The 25,876-nt window shown below is 33.7% G+C and overlaps 4 protein-coding genes across 4 annotated transcripts; 2 read left to right on the forward strand and 2 right to left on the reverse strand.

Annotated features, from left to right (window-relative positions):
• Positions 5,646–7,263, reverse strand: LOC105167292 (gibberellin 2-beta-dioxygenase). The gene is made up of 3 exons (XM_011086945.2): positions 6,639–7,263; positions 6,196–6,544; positions 5,646–6,078 (listed from the first exon to the last, which is right to left on the reverse strand). Exons 1-3 carry the CDS (start codon positions 7,031–7,033, stop codon positions 5,827–5,829), a joined length of 996 nt encoding a protein of 331 aa, XP_011085247.1. The 5' UTR covers positions 7,034–7,263; the 3' UTR covers positions 5,646–5,826.
• Positions 13,597–15,964, forward strand: LOC105167293. The gene is made up of 4 exons (XM_011086947.2): positions 13,597–13,872; positions 13,955–14,167; positions 14,279–14,836; positions 15,396–15,964. Exons 1-4 carry the CDS (start codon positions 13,623–13,625, stop codon positions 15,725–15,727), a joined length of 1,353 nt encoding a protein of 450 aa, XP_011085249.1. The 5' UTR covers positions 13,597–13,622; the 3' UTR covers positions 15,728–15,964.
• Positions 17,572–18,391, forward strand: LOC105167294. The gene has a single exon (XM_011086948.2). It carries the CDS (start codon positions 17,767–17,769, stop codon positions 18,205–18,207), a length of 441 nt encoding a protein of 146 aa, XP_011085250.1. The 5' UTR covers positions 17,572–17,766; the 3' UTR covers positions 18,208–18,391.
• On the reverse strand, positions 19,525–24,681 carry LOC105167295 (potassium channel KAT1-like). Its single transcript, XM_011086949.2, has 11 exons — positions 23,795–24,681; positions 23,500–23,715; positions 23,247–23,402; positions 23,099–23,156; positions 22,239–22,556; positions 21,533–21,772; positions 21,312–21,410; positions 21,179–21,211; positions 20,900–21,085; positions 20,195–20,822; positions 19,525–19,954 (listed from the first exon to the last, which is right to left on the reverse strand). Exons 1-11 carry the CDS (start codon positions 23,971–23,973, stop codon positions 19,785–19,787), a joined length of 2,283 nt encoding a protein of 760 aa, XP_011085251.1. The 5' UTR covers positions 23,974–24,681; the 3' UTR covers positions 19,525–19,784.

Raw genomic sequence — 25,876 nt, forward strand, 5'->3', positions numbered from 1 at the left:
ATAATTCTTTTAGTCAAAAATCTCATAAAAAAGATTATCTTAAAATTAATTAAAAATAAAGAACTATTTTTGAAATTAAAATTAAAATCGGGATTAAACATTAGGTTTAAATGCATTTCCCCATTGCATTATTGTGTAGCCGTCAAATACCCTTTTTGTACTTTTCTGCCGTGTAAGAATGGGAAATGATTAAATTCAATTTGACCTTTTTTTAAAAAAAATTAATGGTCGGTATTAAATGCACTTTTCATATAGAAAAACATTGATTATCCTCTTAATCTCAAAATAAAAATAAATAAATAGTTTGCATGAATAATAATTCATTTCACGTTATGTCATTGTCTATAACATAATTTTATGTTTATCATTGAAATACCAATTAATTTTGATCCCAAACTTTATTCGACTAAATAAAGTAATTATATAAACAAAATGTCACTAAGACATAATTCTATTCGATTCAAGTAATTTTCTTCTCACATTAAAGATAAACAAGAAATAATCTTTTAAAATGCGAAAATTTTCTTCTCACATTAAAGATAAACAAGAAATAATCTTTTAAAATGCGAAAATTTTTAACAAATGAGAACAATCAAATATATCTAAGAGGGTGTTTAGATAAATTTATAAATTAGTGTTTAGTAAGTTTTTTAGAGAAAAAAAAAAAACCATATAAGATCTAAAAGTACGATTTTTTATGAGCTTATGCACTATTTTTTTTCTAAAAAAAATAGAAAAATAATGAATTCTTAATTTATTTTTCAAAAATTCTTAATCATGGGTAACATATTATGAACATTTCAAATATTTATTTTTAAAATAAAACTTAACAAATATCATATTTCTAGGGTAAATTACAATGGACTACTTTGAGATTTTATCATAATTACAAATACTCTTTCATTGTTTAAAAAATTACAAGTTTCGCTGAAAATTAACAATTATCTAACAAATACCAATACAATGAATTGTCGCAAGGGGATATTTATTACACGGTCATTATTTTTAGATGAGTATTTATAAATTTTTAAAATAATAAAAGAGTATTGATAATTATGACAAACGTAAAAAAAAATAAAAAAAATCCATTGTAATATTTTCTATAAATATATGAACTTTTAAAATAGTGTTGGAAGAGGAAAAGGGGCCTCTCTAAGTGGGCGGTACCAAGGAAGCTGGGCTTTTGAAGGAGTACTAACTTAACTAGTTTAGGAAATGTTGGGCTATCTACAGTAGTAACATTTTGGTATCAGTAGATTTATCAATAAATAATGCACAGTCCATCCACATTTGGATTTGGATTCATTCCACCATACCAAATTATTCTTCCACATGTTACATCATAAAAAATTCTATGATGTTTATATTAGAAGAAATGCAACTTTTTTTCATTATTAATTTAAATGATTAAAAATTAAAAAATATTGATTAACAACGACTGCACAACGGCTATTAATGGTTGATTTTGCAAACAAGGCCAAAAAATTGATCACAATTAAAAATTGTGCTATATAATTTGGTCATAATTAAAAGGGATAATTACACTCTTCTCCAATGTTTATAATTATACGTAAACCCCTTATAGTTTGAAATTAATAAGAAAAAACTGAATAAAACACTTGAGTGATTTATTACTGACTTATTATAGGTCAAATAATTTTTTTCGAACTAAAATATCCTTATAATCGTGAAAATATACCTTCTCATATGCATTAACGCCTGAAGACGTATGAGGATAATTTGGTAATAAAAAGATTTATTTGACCCGGAATACGTCAGTAATAAGTTAATTGAGCGTAATTTTTTATTTTTTTGTTAATGTCAGTAGATTTAGTGGATTTTGACTATGATATTTTAGCAGATTAGTCGTGGTTGAAATTTTAGTTTTTCCATCAATTTTGTTTGTCTGTGGTAAAAAGTATTGATTTTCTATGATATTTAAGCAATTGTTATTTACAGTGTGGAAAATAATTAATTTTTTTTTCTTTTTTGCGTATATTGTTGGTAAATATGAAATAAAAATCTTGTTGCTAACCGTAATACGTATTAAGTGAAGAAATTAAGTAAGTAAGATGTTGAATAATCCAAATCCTATGTCACCCCACTGCAAATTACTAAGATACATCACCTATGTGCCCTGCATTTAAATTATCTATTAATACTGTTATAAAAGACAACTTTTTTAAATATTCAAGCTTATTCTTTACTCCATTACATCCCTTCAGTATTTTATAAATTTACTAAACTGCCCCTCAATTTGCACACACCTCAACCTGTCTGACACTTTGTATATTTTGACGCCACATTCCATGACAGACAATCAACTCATCAATAAAAAAAATTAATTATTTATATTTTTTAAATATTTTTACACACACATTGAATGTAGTGTGTAACGCTAATTACATTAATACAATTGAAGGGGGCAAAGGTGTGTGAATTTGTAATTTTTATATGGGCCTTGCCTAAGTTGATATAAATTTTGATGGGAGTGTTGGGAATATTTAGTGCAGCTGATGCAAAACCTGCCATTTTCCAAATATAGTAAAACAATGTGATAGGGATGTAGGTACATGACATTATGCCACATCCACATCAACTTAACCGCAAATCAAATCCACTCAAATGTATTACTGTTTAAATTTAAACAATTGTATTTTAATTTAATTTAATTAATAATCAAATCGAGTTTGAACGAATTTTGGGGGCGACTCAAATTCGAGTGATGTAATGTTTTCAAATATATTGTATTGCGTTATTGGTAATTGAATCTGAGTTAAAAAATTAAGTTGAAATTTAATTTATTAAGTTAAGAAATTGAGTTGAGATAAATTTCAATAAAATATGGAATAGTTTGATTAATTTAGCATGCAATGCGGCGTCAACAACAGCAAGAGCACAGGGGATGTGAGGATGTGAAGTCAAATCTCAAGTCTAATCGATGAGGATGTGTGTTGGAATTGTTAATGCACCTTCCTACAAGGCTACATGCATGCATGCATATCTATTTCTGGATCATTCATCCTAATTTCTCTGTTTTCCAAAACTGGATTTTTGATTCTTCTGTTTACTTCCTAATGGATATTGTTTGGAGGTCGATTCACATTATTATTTTACTTTTTTTGATAAATAATAATTTGACACGCAAATGAGGCTACCACATATTTGATGCAAGGAAAGCTACAAAATGGACATACCTACATTTGAGGATAGACCAATGCAATTTATTACACTTACCTTCCTCAAAATATCAAATTATACTTTTTCATAAATATATTTTAAAGAATTACACTTACACCCCTTTTAAAAATTTACGGGTTTACATATCATGATCCACTTTCTTTAAGGTTTAAACGAAAAATATTAAAGTTAACAAAACAATGACGTACATTTTTTTATTTTGCCCGTCATTTAATATTCACATGTAATAGTTATGTACTTATAAGATAAAAATTATAATAATGTTTACCTCACTCTATATATATATATAATATTTATCATTTATAAGTATAAAAATATTAAATAAAGGATAAAAAAATTAAAAATTATGTAACTTTTTTTGTTAGCGTCAGTATTTTTCATCTAAACACTAACAGAGAGAGACGTAAGGTGTAAAGGAAGAATTTTTCAGAAGGGGTATAAATATAATTTCAATTTTTTTTTGAGAAAAAACATAACTCCAAATTAACCCTATTTTTAGTTGAGATCAAATTTTGAAGATGATTTTTTCTTAAATTGTCTACTAATAAAAAGTCGCAATAAGAAGAATATACCATAAGGCTGTTTCATGCTTTGAATATTCTCATCTTTCTTTTATGGAATATTCACGAACAATTTCATTTTTCCAGCTGGATTTCCTTTTAAATACGATTCCATTGAAGAGTGCTAAAGGGAAAAACGTTAGAATATAATAATAAAAATAATTACACCATACTCTTATAAGATTAGCGTAATTATATGTAGATTTTTTATGTATTAGAAATTATATCTAGTATCTTTGACGTTTATTTTTATTTGATAAATAGATCTCTTTTTTAATTAAAGTCCATAAAATTTGTTGATATTAAAAAAAAAATTAAACGAAAATCTATATTTACCCCAACTGACTCATTGCGGGTTAAATAAATCATTTTTCTGACCAAAGTACCCTTATAAGGGTGGAGATGTTCCTTACATGCATTAGCATATAAAGATGTATAAATGTAATTTGGTTAGAAAAAATATTTATTTAATTTGCAATAAGTCAGTAATAAATCAATTGAAAGAAATATGAATTTTTATTTATTTATATTTTTTATTAATTGTAACAAATTATATGAATTTTGATTAATGAAAAGATCTATTTGTTAGATGAATACAAATATCAAGGGTAATAGATGTAATATTACAAAAATATTAAAAAGTACGTGTAATTATACCAAATCTCATGAATAGATAGTATAATTATTCTTAAAAATGAAAAGGGTCCATTTTACAAGGTTTCCAATGTAAACGTGCAATTAGTCATTATGCAATTTTTAGTAATTATCCAATTTATGTAACTCTCCACCAGTTAAATGAAAATTCTTGTGCAAGCTAAAGTTCGGTCATATCAAATCATTTACGAACTATATGCTAATCACACGACAAGTGTATTATACTTGTTATATGATTGGTTCAGATCGAATAATTAATTAAGATCTAATCAAACTAATCTGAATTAAAGTTTCTCGGTAGATTATGAAATAAATTTGTGGTTGCTTTTCTCTTCTTGAGGTCGTAAAAATAGCAATAAAATGAATTCAACTAATTGAACTGTATGATCATAGTATTGGAAGTCCACAAATTATATGAAAAACAAGAATTGTTGGAGGGCTAATATTAGAAAATGTTAGTGAGCGTGCATGAATGCGACCGCTCTATTAAAACCGACCCTCCAACCCAAAATGTCTAAGAATATTATGGGGGAGACATATGATGTCGTGGGGGACAGATCGCCCCTCAATGTTGGGAGTCCTTTTCTACAAAGTAATAAAAACATTCTGGAAGAAAGAAAAGGTGTGTGATTAAAGAAGTTCAAAACAGCTTGCTTGATATGGACTCTCACGACCAGTTCTGCTCAATTCGTAGGTGGAGATGCTCCTTCGACATTCCTATTCTCCTCTCTGTGTTAAAGTAGCCATGTGAATCCAAACTTTGTCCATACCATTTTCACAAAGGTGAATGTATGAGTAGAAAATTTTTAGTTCATATATGATGACATGATATGACGAGTGAATTATATTTGTTATGTGGATCATTATTGATCACATTTTTTGAACTGTACACCAATGGTATAATAAATGTATTCTATTTATCAAATAGTTAATTTAGGCAGGATTAAATTTAATCTAAATTAAAATTTGGCTTGACGTGGCGACCCTTGAGGTATTGTTGATTTGCCCATGAATTCAACATTAATGGTTGTGACAACATAATGCAACCAAAACCATTTGTTTGAAAACCAAGACTGGAAACACCCCACCCCCACCAAAAACCGTCCAAGTTTAGACGTGGTCATTTATGGTTTGATTAATTCAAAAAAATAAACATCAATCATAAATTGATTACATATTAATATTAATGACATCAAAATGTGAAAACAGATTCATAGACGGACAAAGATATGAGGTGTAGAGATGATAACAATTTCATTAACACTAAAGGATAATTGTTACAGTGGAGCACAAACAGGAAAAGTTAGGTGATAGGAAAAAGACGAAAGAACTGTACTTAGGAAAAGTTCATTGGGTCAACCCTTTGCAAATTAGCCTGTTTTTAGTACATAAAAGAACACACTAGAAAAGACTATTGGGCAGCAGATTTCTCAAAAAGGGAAAGCCTATTATCACCCAACCTCGACTTGTAAGCTGACTTCTTGTACTCAGACCATGTGAATTCCTTGTACAGACTCTCTTCACCATCTTCCATCACTGACGATAAAGGCCTAATCTTTTCACTCAAACCTGGCCCACCAAAGTAGATCATCGACACCCTTGATTTCAAACTATCAGCCAGCACTCTGTGCTTTACGCTCCTAAACCTCCCATTACTCATTACCTGCAACCACCAAACAGATATATAAAACAACAAGTTAATTAATCAACTAATCATCAATTAAATCAAAACCTCGTACTAATTATTAAATCAATTGAGGAGGTTAATGGTCATAAGTACCTGTAAGGAATCACCAACATTTACGTACAAGGAGGTGTGATCAGATGGGACGGAAACCCATGAACCATCTTTAAGACAGATTTGCAGGCCTGATGTGTTGTTAGACCTCAAAACAGATATGATTTGTGGGTCTGTGTGTTCGCCAAACCCAATCAAATTCCGACCACTCAATGCTTGGAGTTCCGGGCAGGGTGGGTAGTGGTTTAGCCTGAAACAAGAGTCGCTTTTCTCATCTCTAATCAGCCTGCTCAAAGCATCCTTGGACCCCATTTGCAGTTGGTCAGCTATCATCTCCAGGACTTCACACCCCACATTTCTCACTGCTGACACATACTCATTCACAAGACACCTGCACATGTAATAAATATTGTATAAATTTTACGTACGTATTAATGAAATAATAGGGATGAATAATTAATTTTATGTATATACAGTTTAATTACCATAAAGTTTGGGGAATTCCAGGGAAAATGAGGTTGGGATTGTGTGAGTTGGTGGTGGAGAAGAGAAGGTACTCAACCCAGCCCACATCACCGTTGGGCCCGATTCTCTTGTTGCCGTAGCCGAAAGGGTTGGGAGGGCCGGATTTCTCCTTTTCTTGCTGGGGTAATTTGAAGAACTTAACGGCCTCGGCCTCCAGCAGGTTGAAGAGCTCCATTGAAACGCCGTGGTTGATGAGTTTGAAGAACCCCAACTCTTTGCAGGCTTCAACCACACGGGCTTTAGCGTCGGGGTGGGAAAGGTCTACGACTGGAATCCCGGTGAAAATGTCGGGGGGGGGCTTGCATGTCTTGAACTGGGCCAAATTATCAACAATTGGCTGAGATAGAACCACCATCTCTGCGTGCAAATCTTGAGAGGAAGAGATCTTAGAGATGAATTATATAGAAGGATGAGTTGATGGAGTGATGGGGTTTATATATATATATATATAGGGGAAAATCAGGAGGTGGGAGTTGGCTGAAAGCTAATGCATGGAAGTGGAATTGGAAGAGAGATGAAGTTAAGGCAAGAAAGGCGTTGGAAACTATGGAAGGACATCTGGCTTTGTGACTACGCTTGGAAATTTACACTACCGAGGGGAAAACTTCCTTGTCCAATAAAAAGTAAAAAACCACACACTATAACTATAAGAGATAGAAAGAGAAATTAACACATAATAAATGGAGACCACAAGGTTTTTACTTTTGAAACCATTCATATCTATTTTACATATATATATATTACGTGAAAAACATTCTTTTATTACAACCAAAAATACTTTGACCTTTTATTTAAAAATTAAAGAAAAGAATTGATGTCAATTTATTCAAATATTGATAACACTTTAGGAACATTTTTCAATTTTGTGGAAAAGATAAGGGTGTAATTAATGTGGGTATATTACAAAACCTACCAACTTGGATATATATATATATATATATATATGTATATGTATTTTAAGATACATTGAATATATTCTTTTACCATGATTTCCTTCCTTTACTTGGTACATATTAATTCCTTTTGAGATCTTGTCAATCATGTGTTTCACAATTGAAATATTTTAGTTGAGATTGAGTTAGGTTAAATTTAAATTAATCATATAATTATAATATATTTATCGTGTTATTGATGTGGGTGTTGGTGCTGTTTCAAAGCTTCTTAAAATGTAGAGATTTTGGAATGAAGTAGGAATAAATTGAGGGAAGGACCCTTCAGAATTGTAGGCAGTATGACCCGCAAAATCAGTGCTGGTCCCATGTAATAAAAATTCAAGAAGATATCGTAGAATGAATAAAATCTGTTTAGGAAGTGGGAAAATGAAGAAAAAAAATCAAACAATGTAATATTATTGAAGGATAGTAAAAGTTTCCTAACACACTTTCTCTATATGCAGCCGCAACTAAAAGAACCCCCAGCTAATAAGTGGTCCACACCACAACTATATATATATATATATATATATATATATCAAGAGTTCTCAGAAATGTTCGGCATTTTGATTAATATAATAAACTTTTGAGTTCATTACCTAAAATACAAAATACTTGGAAAAGAACATAAATATTTGGTATACTAAACATGCAAACAATTTCTTTTTCTTAATTACTAAACATCCATCTTTGATAATAAAATTGTAAGAATTCTAGTAAAGTGAATAATATTGATGATGTAAGTATATATTTATCTCATATCCACGTCTAAAATATACTTTTAAAAATGATTGAATATAAACTTAAATTTTGTCCGAGTAGAAGACTTTTAAGGTGGAAAATCGTAAAAGAGAAAAGTCTTAAGATATATTAGGGTAGTAAAATTTGTAACTTGGGCATGGAGATGAACATTTATAGACTTCTTTAGTTTTATGTTTTGACATCAAAATTTTAGAACAAAATTACCAATTAAAAGTCCAAATAATTTAACTAATTGTCTTTTAAATTAAATTTCATAAAAAAAATTAGACTTTAGTGTCTTTACATATGTTCGACCACAAATTCCCAATAAGTCTATACCAAATTTAGCATTACGCATTTTCATGTGTCAATTCATGATACATATATATATATTTTTTGGATTGACTAAGTGGCCTAAAACATATTCAACCACGGCATGTTAATTGATGGGTCCATGTCCTAAATCATAGTGTTCAAACTCAACAGAAATCAGCTCAACTTACCTAAACCCTATTCACATCTATAAAAATAGGTATTCAACACACAACATAAGACAATACAAATACTAACAAATCTAAGGGACTCAAGTCCAAAACTCCACTACCACCATGAAGCTCTACAACGCAAATATTTCACATCTTCTCGGCATCAGATCCTACAAGCCTTGAACCATATTTCAAGGTGGCATGTGATTTTCTTAATTCCACAAGTTCGAAGAAGATTGTGTTTCCACACCCAAGAACAAATTTCAAGCATTTGAATTAAAATTCGGAGGGAAGAATCATAGAATATCATCTTCAAGAGATTATAACACTTTTTATTATTTTAATTTATAAAATCTATTTGCCCATATATATATATATGTTTCTTGTCCTATCATTATCTTTGCAGATACGCAATTGTGTGTGAATAATATGATTTTCACGTGGATTGATCACAGTAAATTCATACATACTTAAATTTGGATCAAGTCCAAATCGGAGCAACCCCAATGAAAAAATACAAATCGTGGTACTAGATTTTGATATGAATTTTAGGAATTATGCCATATTAAATATTTTGCACACACCGACTATTTTTTTAGTAAATATTATAAGCATAAAGCAAGCATGAATGAGAAACATGGATGAAAATACAGAGGAAGAAAAGTGGAATAAACATGTTCATTTTATTCTTGACTTTTAATTTTCATTTTCTTTGATTGATATTGTGGCTTTTAAATTTCCATATTCGGAGAAATCTTACAGCCGCTGAATGGATTTCCCAGCATGCTGGCAGTGGGCCATTTCATAAGCCTCAATATCTTCGTCCTTCACGTCTTTTCCTTTTTCCTTTCTCACTTTTGGTAATTGGAATAAACGAACACACGTGTCAAATTTTGCCGCTGCTATAAAAACTGTGGGCTTCGCATTATGAAAACTACGTTTCCAATAAAATTTATAATAGAAAATTCAATCAACGTCCCAAAACTTTTCAACCCCGACTTTTTCATGGTATATGTATTGTTAACCGTTGCGATATTCGTTACGTGCCCCACTTCGGATTGAACTTTGAGAAAGTAAGATGAAGAATATTTCTTTTTCCATGAGTTATTTAGCATTAATGTTAAAAATTTAATTCTAGTTTTACGACATTTATTTTTCCTAATATGTAGCCGAGTGTAGGTGTGGAAGAATTGGTACCAAGATCATCACGAGGCATTAAAATGCGACAACATGGGTAGACGAGTAAGTCGTGCATGCTCGCCAGATGTACTGAAAGTGTCAGCGCAAGTGTACTTTGAACAACTAACTGATCCCTCCTCTAAAACTGACGAGAGTAGTTGTTTGGGCCTACCCAGAAACCCAGGTTCAATGCTCCGATTGCACATTGTTTTTGTTGCATACCTCTCCTCTCCTAGATTTTATTCCTCTTTCCTCACTACTTCAATTAATTCAATCCATTTTCTTAAAGCAAAAAGTGGTGAATTCAAAATTATTTGTGAATCACTCACTTTATATAAAAGAAAATTCTATTTTGATTTTTAACAAAGTTGTCCAAAATAAACAATTATTACGATTCAAAATCAGCACGTCAACAATAATAGATAACGTCAATATTTATTGGTATAATCCATAAAAAATCGAACCACTCTCAATCAGATAATATGGATGAATAATTTGTAATAGCACTGTAAACAATTTATGATTTGGAGGCATGTCATAGCTTGTTATAATGAATAGAGTTAAAATCATATACTTATATTTATTTTTTGTAAAAGAAAAGGCATAATTTAAAATTTTTATAATCATATCCAAAGAGAATGTTATGGTAGGAAAATCGCCCCAGACAAGTATGTTTAAGATGATTAATGATTTGAGCTACAAAACTCTGAAAATTGTGTTTGCGCTTCAAGTCGTGTATTGTTATAAATATGATTAGGAGATACATTAGGTACGCTCCAATTATAGCTCTTTAATTCTAAATCAGTAAAGTTAAATTTGAGGATAAAATTATGTATATTACATACAATTTGAATTATTCACTTAGTAATTAGAGTTGGTGGGGTATTTATAAATCAGGCCCCTTGGCCTAATTACGTCAAAGTGATGTAATTCAAAAATAGTGGTTGATCCCATGGATATAGGGTGACCAAATTTAATGATGACATCAAATCGATTTAAGTTGAATAGACTCGGTCCAACCCTGAATACAAATTCATGAATATTGAAAATTGATTACTATTTTAATAATTATGGACTAAAAATCGTGGTAAATAATTTTTATTGACTATAATTAAATAAAAATCGACGCAAAAACATAGATTTATCACCAAGAAAAAGTTATTTGCCATAGCTAAGACCATGGTAAAAATATCTGTCATGACTTTTAGCCATCCTTGCGCATACTATGGTTAATAACCATTATATAGCCGTGGTCAATAACTATTTGCTACGACTATTTTATTATTAATCATGATTAAATATTGTATTTTTTGTAGTTTCATAATTCAATTTCTTGTAGGGTGTTTTCATAATTTTCTCAACTATAGTGTGGACGGCATATTAATCTCCACACACCTAATGTGTTCCTACCTGTAATTGTGCGCGATGGAGATCACATGAGAACATTAGATCTTTGATGAAATTGGGCTTTCATCACGTGGAGCCCCTAATTTATATAGTTACTCTTAGAAAATTTCGACTCATCTTTAATAAATTTTGGTACTTGAAATCTAAAGTAAATTAAATAGGTATTGTATGAGGTAATAATTGTAATTTATATAAACACATCCTTAAAGGAGGAAAAAAAAAAATAAAAAACTTACACCAATACTCTGTGTAGTACATTACATCAACACCTCTTGGGGAGTGTAGAATCATATGCATAAAATATAATTATCATCCTATGACATCAAATCTCGAGATCCTAAGAATTTTGGGAGGCAACTCTTGTATTAAAAAAGGAAGTATTATTCTGCTCTTCACTCAGAGATATAGGGAGACCAGGCCCATGTACGCCGCTATGCCATATATCCACAAACCACGTGCCGAAGATCATTTATTGGTTAAGTGGACATTTAAGCCTTACGGGGTACATGTGTTGTGCCCGTGGGCAGGAGATATTTCTTCCCCCCTCTGCACTCTGCACCTACTTCCGGGACGCGCAAGCCGAGTATAAAGAAGACGTTAACCTTCATCTTCTCAGGTCCAACTCCAGACCCACGTCCATGTGGCTTTTCTCCTATTGGGGATGTGCATCCACGAATTACAATTCGACACATACAATCCGAATTAGTTAGTTTGACTTTTTCTTTTTCGTACAGTTCGATAAAGATTGAATACTGGAATTGTGATAATTTTATAATTTACGATCGATTGTGCTCAATTATTCACATTATATTGATATGATTTGTTCAGATGAAACTCAATTATAAATATTGTAACCCTCCATATCCATTTGTTACATTTATTCTTAAATCGCTCTATCTGACTAAGTATTGGGAGATTGTAATTTGAATCCTATTCATTTCCGATCTTACTCATTCGAAAAGTAATCGTACAACTTGAAATTCGATAACTCGAGGATGACAGTTTTACCCAATGTCGACTTCAAGTTACTTTTAAATATGAATATGTGTTCACCAAAAAACAATTAAGATATGCCCTCAATGTGAATTTTTCAAAGTTCAAACTAGTGAAATAAAAAGTGCGTCCAATAATAGTAAAAATTTCATACTTCACAAATTACTGTTGAGATATTGCTAGCGATGAGAACCTAATCAGAATAAATAATGTGAAGAACGAGGTAGTATTTCAATTATTTTAGTGATAGTCATACTTAAAAATAAAACTTCACATGGATTTGCAAAAATACCAAATATGTTTTTCTTAATTTTATAACTCATAAATTAATTTAAATGCATAATTTTATTCATCATAAACCACAGAAACATAATTAGATTGTAATATATATATATATATGTGTGTGTATAGGATAAGGGTACACATAGAGTATATCGTTACCATAATTAATGATGTCCAAACAAAAATTTTCACATGCAATATGTTTCTGGGCATTGATTGGAACAAATGCGCCTTCACACATACGGTTACCATCACTCACGCAACGTGCATCAGACTCCACCTCACTCATCCTTAAAACAAAAGGGACAAAAGAGTGGGCGACGTGCTCCTCAAGTAATAATATGGCCCAGCCTTCTCATGGGCCGCCCATTATCCACTGAAATTGGGCCCAACACCTTGAGTATGAATTTGAGTTGGATCAGATTCATCATAACAACCACGTAAAGTATGAATGTGAGTTGGTCCATAAATTTTAACTAAAGTTAGATACGATCAAATCAAATTAATGATAGAACAAATGCGATACACTTGGTATATAATTAATTATTTTTTTAATTTATTAATCAATCATGTTGTCACTGTATAATTAATTCATATCCGATTAAATTCAATTTGAATTAAAATTTTCAAGGTAGAAGAAGTTCGGACAACCTAAATTTTGAAGCCTTAATGTGAGGAGAACATGGTGGGGGACCTTGACATTGTCTTTGGACAGGTTGGAGAAGAAGTTTCATTGTCCTTTGTCTTTCAGGAAAACATCGAAAACTTGGAATTATTCCCATAATAATTTAGAATTATTACGGAAATTTATTTATGTTATGATGTGTAATAATAATAATAATAATTTTGTAAAAAGAAAAAGAAAGTGAAAAAAGCATATGATGAGGACTGATGGGTATTGGATGAGAAAGGTTGTGATGGGTAAATGGGGAGGGCAAGATTCTCAACGCCACCCCTCTTCCAATCAAAGCTCCTCTGTTTCTCTCTCATCTACCTCTTCTCCTCTCTCTTCTTGGCCCTCCATTTCACTTTCTCCACCTCCAAATGCATTTTCAGATCATCCCCCTTCGACCCTCTTCAGCCCCCTCTCTTCTCTTATCCTTCCACTTATGGAGAACACAAGCACGCCATTCCCACCACCCGTTCCTCCTGCGATTCCCCTGTTTTCTTCTCAGGTAAACAAACAAACAGACCACGACACCATATAACAATCTTTTTATAGACTACTACTGATTCTTGCGTTATGGGTTTTGTTAGATTACTGGGATGTCGTCAAGGAAATGCATCGACTACTGGAGAATTCCACGAGTTTGGGGGCACGGTCTCTGAGGTATATGCAGGGGAATGCTGACAGTTTTGGTGGGAATTTGAGCTTTCACAAGAGGATTTCTTATTTTGATCATCCCCAGAATGAACCTGAAAATGAAATCCCATGTGGATTCTTCCGAGACTTTCCGATCACTAGCTCTGGTTAATTTTCAATTATAACAAATACGGCTCTTTTCTTCTCTTGTTTTTTACTGAAATCTATGTTAATAATTGACTTTCTCAGTTCTTGTTGCTTTTTTGTGGGATTTCCAGATCAAATTTCCATGGAAAAGTGCGACGGGATTGTTGTAGCCTCAGCTATATTCAATGATCACGACAAAATCCGGCAGCCAAGGGGCCTAGGATCCCAAACCCTGGACTACGTATGTTTCTTCATGTTTGTAGATGATGTTACTCTCAAGACATTACATTTCCACAAAATGACTTCAAGAGAATCCGAGGAACACAAGATTGGTGCATGGAGGGTTGTTAAGGTCTCGAGCGAGCACTTATACGAGAACGCTGCAATGAATGGAGTGATACCTAAATATTTAGTGCACCGTCTTTTTCCAAACTCGAAATACAGCATGTGGATAGACGCAAAGCTGCAGCTGGTGATCGATCCGCTTCTTTTGATCCATTCACTACTCGTGAAGGAGAACATGGACATGGCTATATCTAGACACCCGTATTTCCTTCATACAATGGAAGAGGCAATGGCAACTGGTAGATGGAAGAAATGGCGGGATGTTAATGGACTAAAGGTGCAAATGGAGACGTACTGCGACAACGGCTTGGAACCATGGAGTTCAAACAAGCCTTATCCCACAGGTATAATTACCGCATCTGTGATTGTTCCTCTGCAGCAATTAGTTAATTTTGTCTTCAAAGAATGTTTTGAATTCTGCAGACAAAGTAGTTGTTCGATATGGGTGGACCATACGTTGTTTGCAGAAAACGACAAAGGGCAGAAACTGGATAAGATTATCTCCCCACAGAATTTTCAAGAATTATTTTCTCATGATGTATGAGTTGTAGTTCTTGAAGTAAAAGATAAGACAAAAGGTTTACCTATAATGGCTTCTAACTAAGTGTATTTTCTAAGACAAGCTTCTTAATTTTGAGCGTTCTTAGATGCAGTGTGCTTTTCTGCTTCTGGACTCTTCTTTCTCTCAAATTATTCCTCTTTTAACCCTTTAAAAGATTCTTGTCTGAATCACCAAAAAAAAGTAAGATTCTTGGACACAACTTGCAAGGACAGAATTGTTTAAAGACAGCTAAGCTTTGCTCTTTCTTCTTCATTCGTTGATGCTTGAGCTGCCATTCTTGAAAATCATCTCCATTTGTTGCAATTGTCTTTTATTAACATAAATCTATGGAAAAACTGCAGATGTTCCAGATAGTGCTCTAATCCTGAGGAAGCACAGTGCAGCCAGCAATCACTTCTCCTGTCTTATGTTCAATGAATTGGAAGCATTCAACCCAAGAGATCAACTGCCCTTTGCATATGTGAGGGACAACATGAACCCAAAGCTGAACATCAACATGTTTGTGGTTGAAGTGTTTGAACAGGTGGCAGTTGAGTATAGACACAACCTTAAGCAGGGTGGGGCCAGCGTGGGACCCAAAGTCAACATGGTGACCTCTGATTGGTTAGCTAATGGGAGGAGTAGTAAATGTGAAGGGTATCTTCTAAAGATGTGGGGGGAATCCCACGGGTGATTTTTGTCTGTCCTCCTTTAATTAACTCATAGTATCAATTTGCTGTTCCACAGAATGAAAGATAACTAACCAAACGACCCCTCACAGGAAAAGCTGACAATAGCTGAACGAGTTGGCAGTGAGTGTTTTTGTTTGGTAGGCATGGCCAATCATATCGCTCAGCTGGTCTGTTTGGATTTCAAGATTCATTTTTTCTTTTCTTTGACACTGTTTTTAATGGCCAAAAATTTTATATAAGTTGTGAAGTTGTTTTGTAGTTTCGAGTAGTGAAACATTTTTTTATCCTATTTTTATATTATATATAATGTTATTTTTTTTGTGCATATATTGTAAGCAGTCATACTTTTAAGTTATAATTTTTAATTTTAAAAGAAATACATATACTAAAATGACAGAAAATTTCAATCAATACACATCCGATGCAGTTGCATATGTTGTAGAATTTGTCAAAATGGAAAGGAATCAATCATAACTCGTAGCATGCAGACATTTTTCTTATCCAAAGATTCTCAATACATTTCTCAAAATCTAAAAACCCCATCATTTATTTTTAGAAGTACGTATGTCCAATGAAAGCGATTTAATTAACATTTCAATTTTGCATAGCCTGCAATAGGAAAGCATATCAAGTCAAAAATTATAATTTGAATCGAGTTAAGTTGATTCCATATAAATAATATGTAAACTGAATACATTTATTTCGTAATTGAGGTAGTATTTTTTAACTAAAATAATCAATTAATAAATATAGACAATATATATTACTTACATATAATTAATGGGAAAAATGCAAAACAACCAATCGTGATATTCCCAATAGGCAAATTACTTCACCTGTTAAAAAAAAAAGAGGGTAATTTACCCTCATGAATTTTTTAAAAATTAACAATTTATTTCTTTATAAGTAGTTTGTTCATTTACAATATTAAATACGATAAATTGTATTAAATCCTCAAAACAATTGGAATTTAACGAAATCAAATTTTGGTTAAAATTGGTAGCGAAAGCTTGAATGGAGAATTAGTAGGTAGGAATAGGTGGATGAGGAAGGCGGTTGGGCGATAGACTCGGGAATTACGCCCGCCAGAATCCAACTAACATTCAGGCTTCAGCCACCCTATATACATCCTACACTACCATTCCGCAGCCGGCCTACAATATCATCGTTGCGTTTAGCCTCAACCTCCTCAAGTAATTAACCCTATTCATGAGAGGATTTGGAAATTTCGAATATTAAACTACCAATATGCATGTATTAATATTATCAATAATTCTATAAAATATTTTATAAACTTTTTAGGAAATCATCACAATAATGTTTGATTATTTAATTCCTAGAATAATGTGTGTAATTTATATATTACTTATCAACAATAAATTCTCTACATGCGTTAATAAAGATAACTTAAAATCAGTTTTTTTTTTATCTTTAAATATTATTATGATCAGCATATATAAAACTATAATTTATACATCATAAATGCTATATTTTCTTGTATTGCTAGGATTGGCAATGGTTTCAACTTAGGTAGGTTTCGCCGAACCCACAATCAATCCTATTTAGGTTTAGTAAAACAAGCTATTTCGCTCAAACCCTATTCCTAATCTGATAGGTCTAATATAACACATGAAATACTGTTATATTTTTTTTTGAAAAAATAAAATTATTATTTATAAATATCTAATAAACTATTATGATGTTAAAAATATAATTTATTTTGTAATACAAATATTAGTACAATTTATAAAATACATTTGTAAATATTATTGTGGCCAACTTTCAGACACGATTCAATAGAGTCCATAAAATTAAAATCCGATTTCAAATTTGAAACCTGAGCCCATTCTATTAAAATTGATAACATGTTTTGAACTTAATACCACTAGTTGCCCACCAAGCAAGGAATTAAACTATACGCCATAATACAGTGATGCAACGAAAAACACAATTAAGAAAAAGCAACTTTGGCGAACCTATATAAAGCGTGTTTTCCCTTCAATCCTTCCCACATAAATCCATTGAGGAGAATAACAGAAAAATGGCAGCAGCAGCAGCAGCAGCGAAACTGATGGCAATTCACAGCAAGGAAGCAGATATTCACCAGGGAGACATATGCAAGGTGAAAGCTCTGCAAGTACTGGAGGAATTCTCAGTGCCGAAAGGACTGTTGCCGGTGGAGGAAATACAGGAGATGGGTTTCAACCGAAGCACAGGGTTCCTTTGGTTTAAGATGAAGAAGAAAGTAGAACACAAGTTCAAGAGCATAGGCCAAACTGTTATCTACAACGTGGAGATTACTTGTTTCCTTGAAAAGGGCCACTTGTCGAAGCTGACGGGAGTTAAGGCCAAGGAGCTCATGCTTCCTGTGGGCATCACTGACATTCTCGTTGGAGAACCTTCCCCTGATACGATCAAGTTTACGACCGCCATCGGCGTCTCCCGTTCCTATCCTGCCTCCGCCTTTGCATCTCAAGACTAGCTACACACTGCAACTTCAACTTCCACTACTTCACATCAATCCATGATGAAGAGAAGGAATAATTAAGAATAAATGCGTTTTTATGCGTATTGTTCACTGTTACTCTAGTATTTGTTATGGTTAATTTTCCCGTGACATGCATGTCTTACCTTAAATATATTAAATGCAATTCTCGTTTCCTATCTTTTGCACTCTCGCATTCCAGTTCTTTATTTTCTTTAAGCTAGTAAATAAATCTTGTATCATTTTAATTTTTTGTTATTTTGGTCCTTCCATGGTCGGGTTTCTCAAAAAAATTTTGGGATTTTTGTTCCAAATCCATAAAAGAATAAAAAATTACAGGATATATTTTGCTATTTAAAAAAGATGAAGAACTAAAACGTCAAAGCAAAAGATACAGGACGGAAATTATCTTCCATACTAAGAGGGTCCATATCCCATGGAACATGCATTCACCCAGATCCGAATTTGTACAAATTATTCGGCCCAATCAAAATTGATGGACTTCTCATATTTCTCAACTTAAGCATTAAATAAATTGATTGGCCTACTCACATTTCTTGGGCTTAGTTTTCACAAGTAAAGGAGGAGATTGATCCTTTCCCAACTAAAATTTCCCCATCAATCCCCCGCGTAACATGAACATGCCCCCCTAACCAACAACCAACAACCTCACTTCTTTACAGTAAAATCTCCTGATACGCATCTCTTTATTTCCTTCTCTTCTGAATCTATCCATGTCCACCGGTTTACACAGATGGATTTCGCTTGGCGCCTGTTGCTAGAAGCAGTATATATGAATACTGTCCTGAAATTTAGTTGTTACTGGGAACTCGGCTGAGTCCGTGTTGAAACCGCAAGATTTTTCAATGACACATGTGCCTTACGACAATGCAGATTTTAACCAGCGATCGTTTACCAAGGTTCGTAATTCGTAGTATATTTGCCATGATTTCGATTAGTTGCTTTCTGATATTGTTTCTGTTCATGATATTCGAGTATATGCAGTTGTTGTTATCAGTTGTCAAACGAATTGCAGATGATATGGAATTGGATTGAAACTGATGATTCTTTTAGATATTCAAACGTTGTGTATGGGAGTTCGAATGAACTTAGTGTTTGCTGAGATGTTTGGTTTCTCTTAGACCACTCCGCTCTACTCCGTTCTGTTGCCAAACAAATGTGTGTAATTATAGCGTCACTGTTATTCTTTTTTTGCTTGTTCAACTAAATATGAAGTGCTTTAGGTTTGTTAGACTGCTTTTGTGTTAAGTTGTTAACTTTATTTCAAGTATACTATGCAGTATGCACTATGCAGAAAGAAGATGTATTTTATTGACCTCCTGTTACGAGTAATTCTGCTCGCTGTGTTTTCTTTCTATTTTGCATGCATTACTTTCTGGTGTACAGGAAATTAGTAGATAGAATCTTTCATATTGGTAGTCATGGGGAACAGACACAATCAGATACGAGTTTACATGTCCTGCAGGTTGTCACAACCATGCAGCTTTGTATTGCCTGTTTTCCTCTTATTATTATGGTTGACTTTGTTAGAATATCCTTTGAATTGCTTAGCTTTATGCATGTCTATAGTCTTCGATACCACTCAATCCGCCCCACGATATATCTTCACACAGGTTTGGCACAAGAAACAAATGATCACCATCTCGTATGACACTTAAGTCATCTATTTCTGCATTCTCTGCATTTAATACTTTTGTAGGATTATCGTCTCCAAATTTTTGACCTGCAGTACGGTGAGGAGGATTATCAGATACACCACAATGGAAAGTGTTATTTGTTCACATTACTACTAATAAAGTCTTTTTTTTAAATAATTACTAGTAATAAAGTCTTTGGTCATAGTTAAGGCCACATTTTTGTTCTCAATTTTTTTTGAATTGTCCTTCACCAATCTATTATATTATGCACTTCAAATTGTTGCTGAATTTCAAGTTTGTATAGAATTATTTCAAGGAACGCGTACCTGCTATTTTCAGTAGCTCTTCTAGTGAATCAGGTAGAATTATTAGCTTAGCGAGCTGCTTCCTGGTATCATTCGGCTTTTGAAAATTCATGTGAATGGTGACTCTCTTCACTGGTTTAATTGCTTCGACACCAGTTGGATACTTAGAACTGCTTGAGCTGGGTTTTGCATCTTTTTTGTAACAATTGGTGCCAGAATTGCTGGTTCCAACTAATTTCTTTTCATTTTCATAATTCAGCATGAGGTCATATATGCCCTTGTTTGCCTGGTGATCTTCTAGCTCTTCTGTTAGCTGACATCTCTCATTTGGTTTATTCACATTTCGTCCTTCTAGAAAAATCCTGACCATTTCAAGATGGCCCTTGCGAACAGCAGTCTGAAGATCACTTTCCCCATCCTCAGCAGATGAATTGGCATCTACTTCAGTTCCTGATTGGTTTGTTACCGTAAATCTTGAACCGGACACATCTTTAGTTGGTTTCTGGTCCAATGAGTCACCATAGAGATTATCATGATCTTCAGTGTGACTATCGCATTCTCTTTGAGGTTCTCTACCAAGCCAATTTTTGACGATAAGACTTGGATCCTGTTGGCCCTCAATGTCGTAACTTCTCCATACTTTCAGTTTCTTCAAACCAACAATAGTTGTTTAGTATGAATTTGCAGAAAGGACATCTGAAAATAGAATGATGCTTGGTAAATTACCTGGAAAAGATTGTTCATAACAATGTGTTCATCTTCTGGGTTTGCTCGAATAATGTTTAGAAATGTGGTCTTGTTTAGCCGTAGTATTTGAGAAACTTCTGTCGTTCGAACACCAAATGGCTGAGGCTTTCCACATAGAACACCTATTTCTCCAAAAATTTCCCCTGTGGAAGCCTTTCCGATGATCTGTATGCATATATAAAAATGAAATCACATTAAATAATCGTTTGTTTCTATTTATGGAAACATATGCATCTGGGGTCATGCAGAAAGCCTTACTCGATCCTGCCCATTAACCTTTCCCATAAAATCCTGCAACATAATTATTTGCAGAGAGAAGGTGAGAAGCTGAAGTTTTTTGGGGCTTCTATAGATTTATTACAGTTCATTCAGGAGCATGCAACTTACTTACCACTGCTCCAGAGACCAATATATATGTATTTGTTGGAGCCTCATTCTGCAGAATCACTTCTTGTCTGGGAGCGTAGTACTCAGCTTCCATTTCTGTGACCTTCCAATAGAACAAAGGAACAATGAAATCTTGCCAATCTTCTTAAATTTGATGTTTCATGAGAGAAAAATGAGTTCCGAGCATGCATTATGATGAACTAGTGAACTGAGTAGAAAGCATACCAGCTGGAAAAGAAAGTCACTGGAAACCCCATGGAATAGAGGGACATTTTGAACAATAGGGTAAAACAGATAGTTTACAATGCTGCAACGAATGGCTCTCGGCAACCCGTTCAAGGTCTCTTGCTGCTCCAATTCTTCTGTCTTGAATTTGAGACAAATATAGGACAAAATTTGCTCTTGAATATCTGGGGGCAAATGATTCCTTTTTGCGAATTCTGAAGCAGAAGTAACAGAGTCTCGCTACAGCACCAAACCAAATTTCTCTACTATTAGCTGAATAGTTTCAGTAAATTCCAGTCAAAAGTTGAAAGCTAGTAGTCTCCCAGTAACTAGACGTTTCTAACACCGAAAATTGTATGATAAAAATGTCGTTAGCTAAATACAGCCTAAACTTGGCTAATGTCTCTATCCACCGAAGTCACCAAATTAAAGCTTATGTGCATGCACAAGGACCCGTGTGTGCACCAAGAATTGCCTTATCCAATCTGTTGCTTATTATGTCATAGTTCTGACGACACAAATTAGCTGCAGAGTTTAGGTGGTGAATTTTGATGAATGTATCACTTAACATTTTTCCCCTAAGATTATCTAAACCACAAGCTGAATGTGTCAGCAAATGAGGGACTTTGAATGTATATAATCATCCTAGAATGTCCTTATAAAACATGCATGCCTGTGTGCAAAGGGAGAGATAGAGAGAGCATACAAAATTTCTGGTGCGGCAGGTCCACTGAACTACAAGGTTTGTCATGTTTCCGATGAGGTAAGATGTCAATCCGAGGTTGAATAGCATGTAAAAAATATAAAAGAGCATCTCTCTTGGGTTTTCAGCATGTAAATCCCCATAACCTGTTGTAGTTAGTGTTACAATTGACCAATACAGTGCCGCTACATATCTGTCCCAAAGTCCCATTTGCTTGAAATTAGAGTAGGCCGCACCAATCCAGGTTCTTTTTGGGTCAGGGTATCTGTCTGCAATCATATAGTTGAAGCACCCGGCACAATGTACAGCAAACAAAGTTACCTGAATTTGATCAAAATGTGCAACTTAATTGTCGATGCACATGCTTATAATGCATGAGGATTTAGTTCTACATGTGCTAAACTCCATTTTACCCCTCTATATTTCACAAAATAGCTAACAATTACCCAGTACATCAAAATAAGCTAAAAGCCCATTGTTTTCATAAATTCAACGCAAAACCCGCCTCTAATGAAATTAACAGAAGGTGGGATGCACATGCCCTCAGTGCGTTTTGGCTTCATCTTTTTCGTCCTTGGACCTTTTTTTGGTATTTTTTACAAAAATACCCCTTGTTGTGTGTATATAAGAATTTTGGTCAAATTGACTTGTTTTTAGTGGTATTTTTTGCATTTTTTCCACCCTCCTAAAAAATAAATAATTTTGTTTTATATATATTTATTTAAATATCAAAATACTTAAAATATATGTAATAATTTTTTACTATTTCTAAAAACACAAGGAAGTTGTTAGCTGAGCTTTCAAAATATAGAGTGGTTTTTTGCTATTGAACAGTTCAACATGTGGAATTTGCTGTTACTTACAGCTATGAGTTTGGTGCAACGAGTCCAAAAGTAGTTAAATCGGATGTCCTTTTCAAGCCTGTAACGAAAGAAGTACGGAACTTGTTTCATTCTAAAAATATTGTAGAAAAGAAAACGCTAAATTCATCAATTCAGAGTGGTGCAACACCTTGTAAACAGAGAGCTCACGCGTCTGAGACGCCAAAGACGTAGCATGCTTAGCAATTTAAAGCCTAGTCCACCAGTATGATCTGTGAATAGCAGGCTGAGAGATTGAAATGGTAGTGTTGAGCAGACATCAAAAGTGAACCAGGTCGATACATACCTATTAGTTGAATATAGCACAGGATAACATTTAGCCTGAGCTTATATGAACATGATATTTCTTGGCTCCTCCAAAAGTTGTAGAAGCTGAATATTACCTTATTGCTATTCTTTTGGGATTATCAATAAGAAGATATGACTGACTATCAAGATATGCCACGAAGAATGTGAGAACAATATCAACTGCAAAAAAGCTGTTGACGATGTTGTCAAAGATGAACAGAACATCTTGCTTGTAATTTAGAAATGCAAACTCAAACGGAGAAATCCAAGCTGAATAGATGACCAGGAGAATTAGAAACATCTCCCAAGCCCTGAAATAATAAATGATGGAAAATAAGAATCAACGGCAGGGTAACTCTCAGGTTTAGAGAGATTAGGCAGGGTCATCACCTGTAATGTGGATCAAATGGGGAAACTATGTGCCTTCGGAGTTTTGTTGCTTGATTGATCCTAGCACCTAGGGATGGAAGAAGATCACTAGAGAAGAAGCCACTGTGGGTTCCTGTGCTCATGTGAAGCTCCTCCATGCAGAAGCAACTTAGGAAGCTTTTTGAACGTGAAAACGGCATTTTGGGTTTTGAGAAGTAAGACCCTCTATGATACAGTTAGAGTACGTTAGGAATTTCACTCATAGTAAGTCTAGGAGGGGAAGATATATATATACATAAACATAAGGCCGTCCCGAGATGGGTTTTCTTTCCTTCTGGTTTTCCCTTTGAAGGAAGTTGCGATTTCCAATATGCATGAATGTATTTGGAAGCTTTATGCAGCTAATATGTCAATAAGGATGTTAGTAGAAAAGATATGAAAGGTTAAGAAGGGAATATTTCTTGGTCTTAACTGAACACGGAAGCTAAAGTGGCAGACAACCTGAGTTCCATCCAGTGCAGAACTTGCAGAGACGAAATCTGATAGAAAGGAGGGTAGGGGATAGATAGGCAACGGGAATGTGGGACGCGAGATGGGATAGCCCTGGTGTTGATGTTGGTGGAGCTGATGGAAGATCCATTATCGACCAATATGCTAATACTGATGGTGTTTTCTAGGCATTTGAAGGACAAGATTGGAACGATAATTAAAATGGTGTTTTCATTCCAGGAATTTAGAAAAGATGGACCACTAGCATGATATACTGAGGATTGGGTGAAGTGTCTCGGTTATGGACCTTCTGTTGGTTGCCTCTGGCATGGGATTGTTGTGGCAAAATAATATGTTGGCCAAGTATTAAACACATCATGAGGGCGATATGCCAAAAGCTAAACAGGATTGTGTGGAGTCATTGATCTCAATGATCTAACATATATAGAACAATTTAAATGATAAAAACTCATTATCAGTTCCATTCTTTTTGTTTTTTTCTCTAATGAAAGGACAAAAGAGTTTGAGGTTGTTGGTGTATGTTATTGCTAGGCAATTAGAACCGTATATGTGTGAACTGGATTCCCGCCATATATCCGACCACCCTCTCTCTCTCTCTCTCTCTCCCGACGGATATGTTAAGCAGGTGGGTAATCTTTCATCGATAATCATATGTGGACCAACCTCTTTTTGATTGATTTCTGGCAGTAATGTAAAAATCTGATATTTTCTAAGAAAAGGTATGGCACTGGATTTTCTCCTTCATCGTTTAATTGTTTCCTCTACTTTATTCTAGTTGACTCTGTGGGTCGTATGGGGTTTAACACCTTCCTGTCTATTTGGTTACTTTGATATATACTGGTTTGTGCCAAATATTCAACTAGAAAAGTGATTATTTTAGCTAGACTCGCAATCAATGTTGCCGGTGAGTCTTGATAGCATCATCTTAAACAGTAATATCCATCCGGATTCATTATTGGCGTTATGGGCAAGAGAGATCCCTTGCCGACTCTAAATCTGATGTTGTTAGAGGCAGGCATTGTCTTAATAACCATCGGCTCCACATGTGCATTTCATGACGAATTTGTAGTCCATGTGCCATCCTTAACTAAGGGGGATACCATGATGTCTAACCCTTTGAGTTCAAACCAAATCCCAGTTGCAGCAGAAAAGGAAAGGTGTGTGTGTGAGCTATTTTTCTTCAGCTGTTCACTTGTCTTGAGATTTTGAATTGGATGCAGCGTTTAAGAGGAATAGAGAGAGGAATTGGTTGAGATTGATGGTGGTAGGTCCGACCTTCAATTTAGGACACCAATGAAATGAATTGTGCATTTGTATAAGACAGGTTATGGATTCCACTTAATCAAATATTATGAACTCGCTTATCGCCTGTACATTTACCAACACTCATTTGCTCCATTTTGCACTTTGAAACAACTAAATTAATGCAGTGTTTATTTCGATTAGTATATTTCCTATTTCATTTTTTAAAAATATTAAAAACTATATATTTAATTTTATAATACTTCCACTAAGTAATATTATAATTGTTGATTAACTAGCATGATTTCAAAAAAATATATATATTATTAATTAATCAAATAATAATACGTG

Source organism: Sesamum indicum, linkage group LG8 (genome assembly GCF_000512975.1).
Source record: "Sesamum indicum cultivar Zhongzhi No. 13 linkage group LG8, S_indicum_v1.0, whole genome shotgun sequence".
Lineage (NCBI taxonomy): Eukaryota > Viridiplantae > Streptophyta > Magnoliopsida > Lamiales > Pedaliaceae > Sesamum > Sesamum indicum.

Excerpts from the sequence above, each read along its gene's own strand:
- LOC105167292 (XM_011086945.2), bottom strand. The coding sequence starts at position 7,033 with ATGGTGGTTCTATCTCAGCCAATTGTTGATAATTTGGCCCAGTTCAAG. Across the intron at positions 6,545-6,638 it reads GGAATTCCCCAAACTTTATG|GTGTCTTGTGAATGAGTATG; the intron begins GTAATTAAACTG and ends TTACATGTGCAG. Across the intron at positions 6,079-6,195 it reads ATGTTGGTGATTCCTTACAG|GTAATGAGTAATGGGAGGTT; the intron begins GTACTTATGACC and ends TGGTGGTTGCAG.
- LOC105167293 (XM_011086947.2), top strand. The coding sequence starts at position 13,623 with ATGGGGAGGGCAAGATTCTCAACGCCACCCCTCTTCCAATCAAAGCTC. Across the intron at positions 13,873-13,954 it reads TTCCCCTGTTTTCTTCTCAG|ATTACTGGGATGTCGTCAAG; the intron begins GTAAACAAACAA and ends GGGTTTTGTTAG. Across the intron at positions 14,837-15,395 it reads AAACAAGCCTTATCCCACAG|ATGTTCCAGATAGTGCTCTA; the intron begins GTATAATTACCG and ends GAAAAACTGCAG.
- LOC105167294 (XM_011086948.2), top strand. The coding sequence starts at position 17,767 with ATGGCAGCAGCAGCAGCAGCAGCGAAACTGATGGCAATTCACAGCAAG.
- LOC105167295 (XM_011086949.2), bottom strand. The coding sequence starts at position 23,973 with ATGCCGTTTTCACGTTCAAAAAGCTTCCTAAGTTGCTTCTGCATGGAG. Across the intron at positions 23,157-23,246 it reads GTGAGCTCTCTGTTTACAAG|GCTTGAAAAGGACATCCGAT; the intron begins GTGTTGCACCAC and ends CTTTCGTTACAG. Across the intron at positions 21,411-21,532 it reads GTGACTTTCTTTTCCAGCTG|GTCACAGAAATGGAAGCTGA; the intron begins GTATGCTTTCTA and ends TTCTATTGGAAG.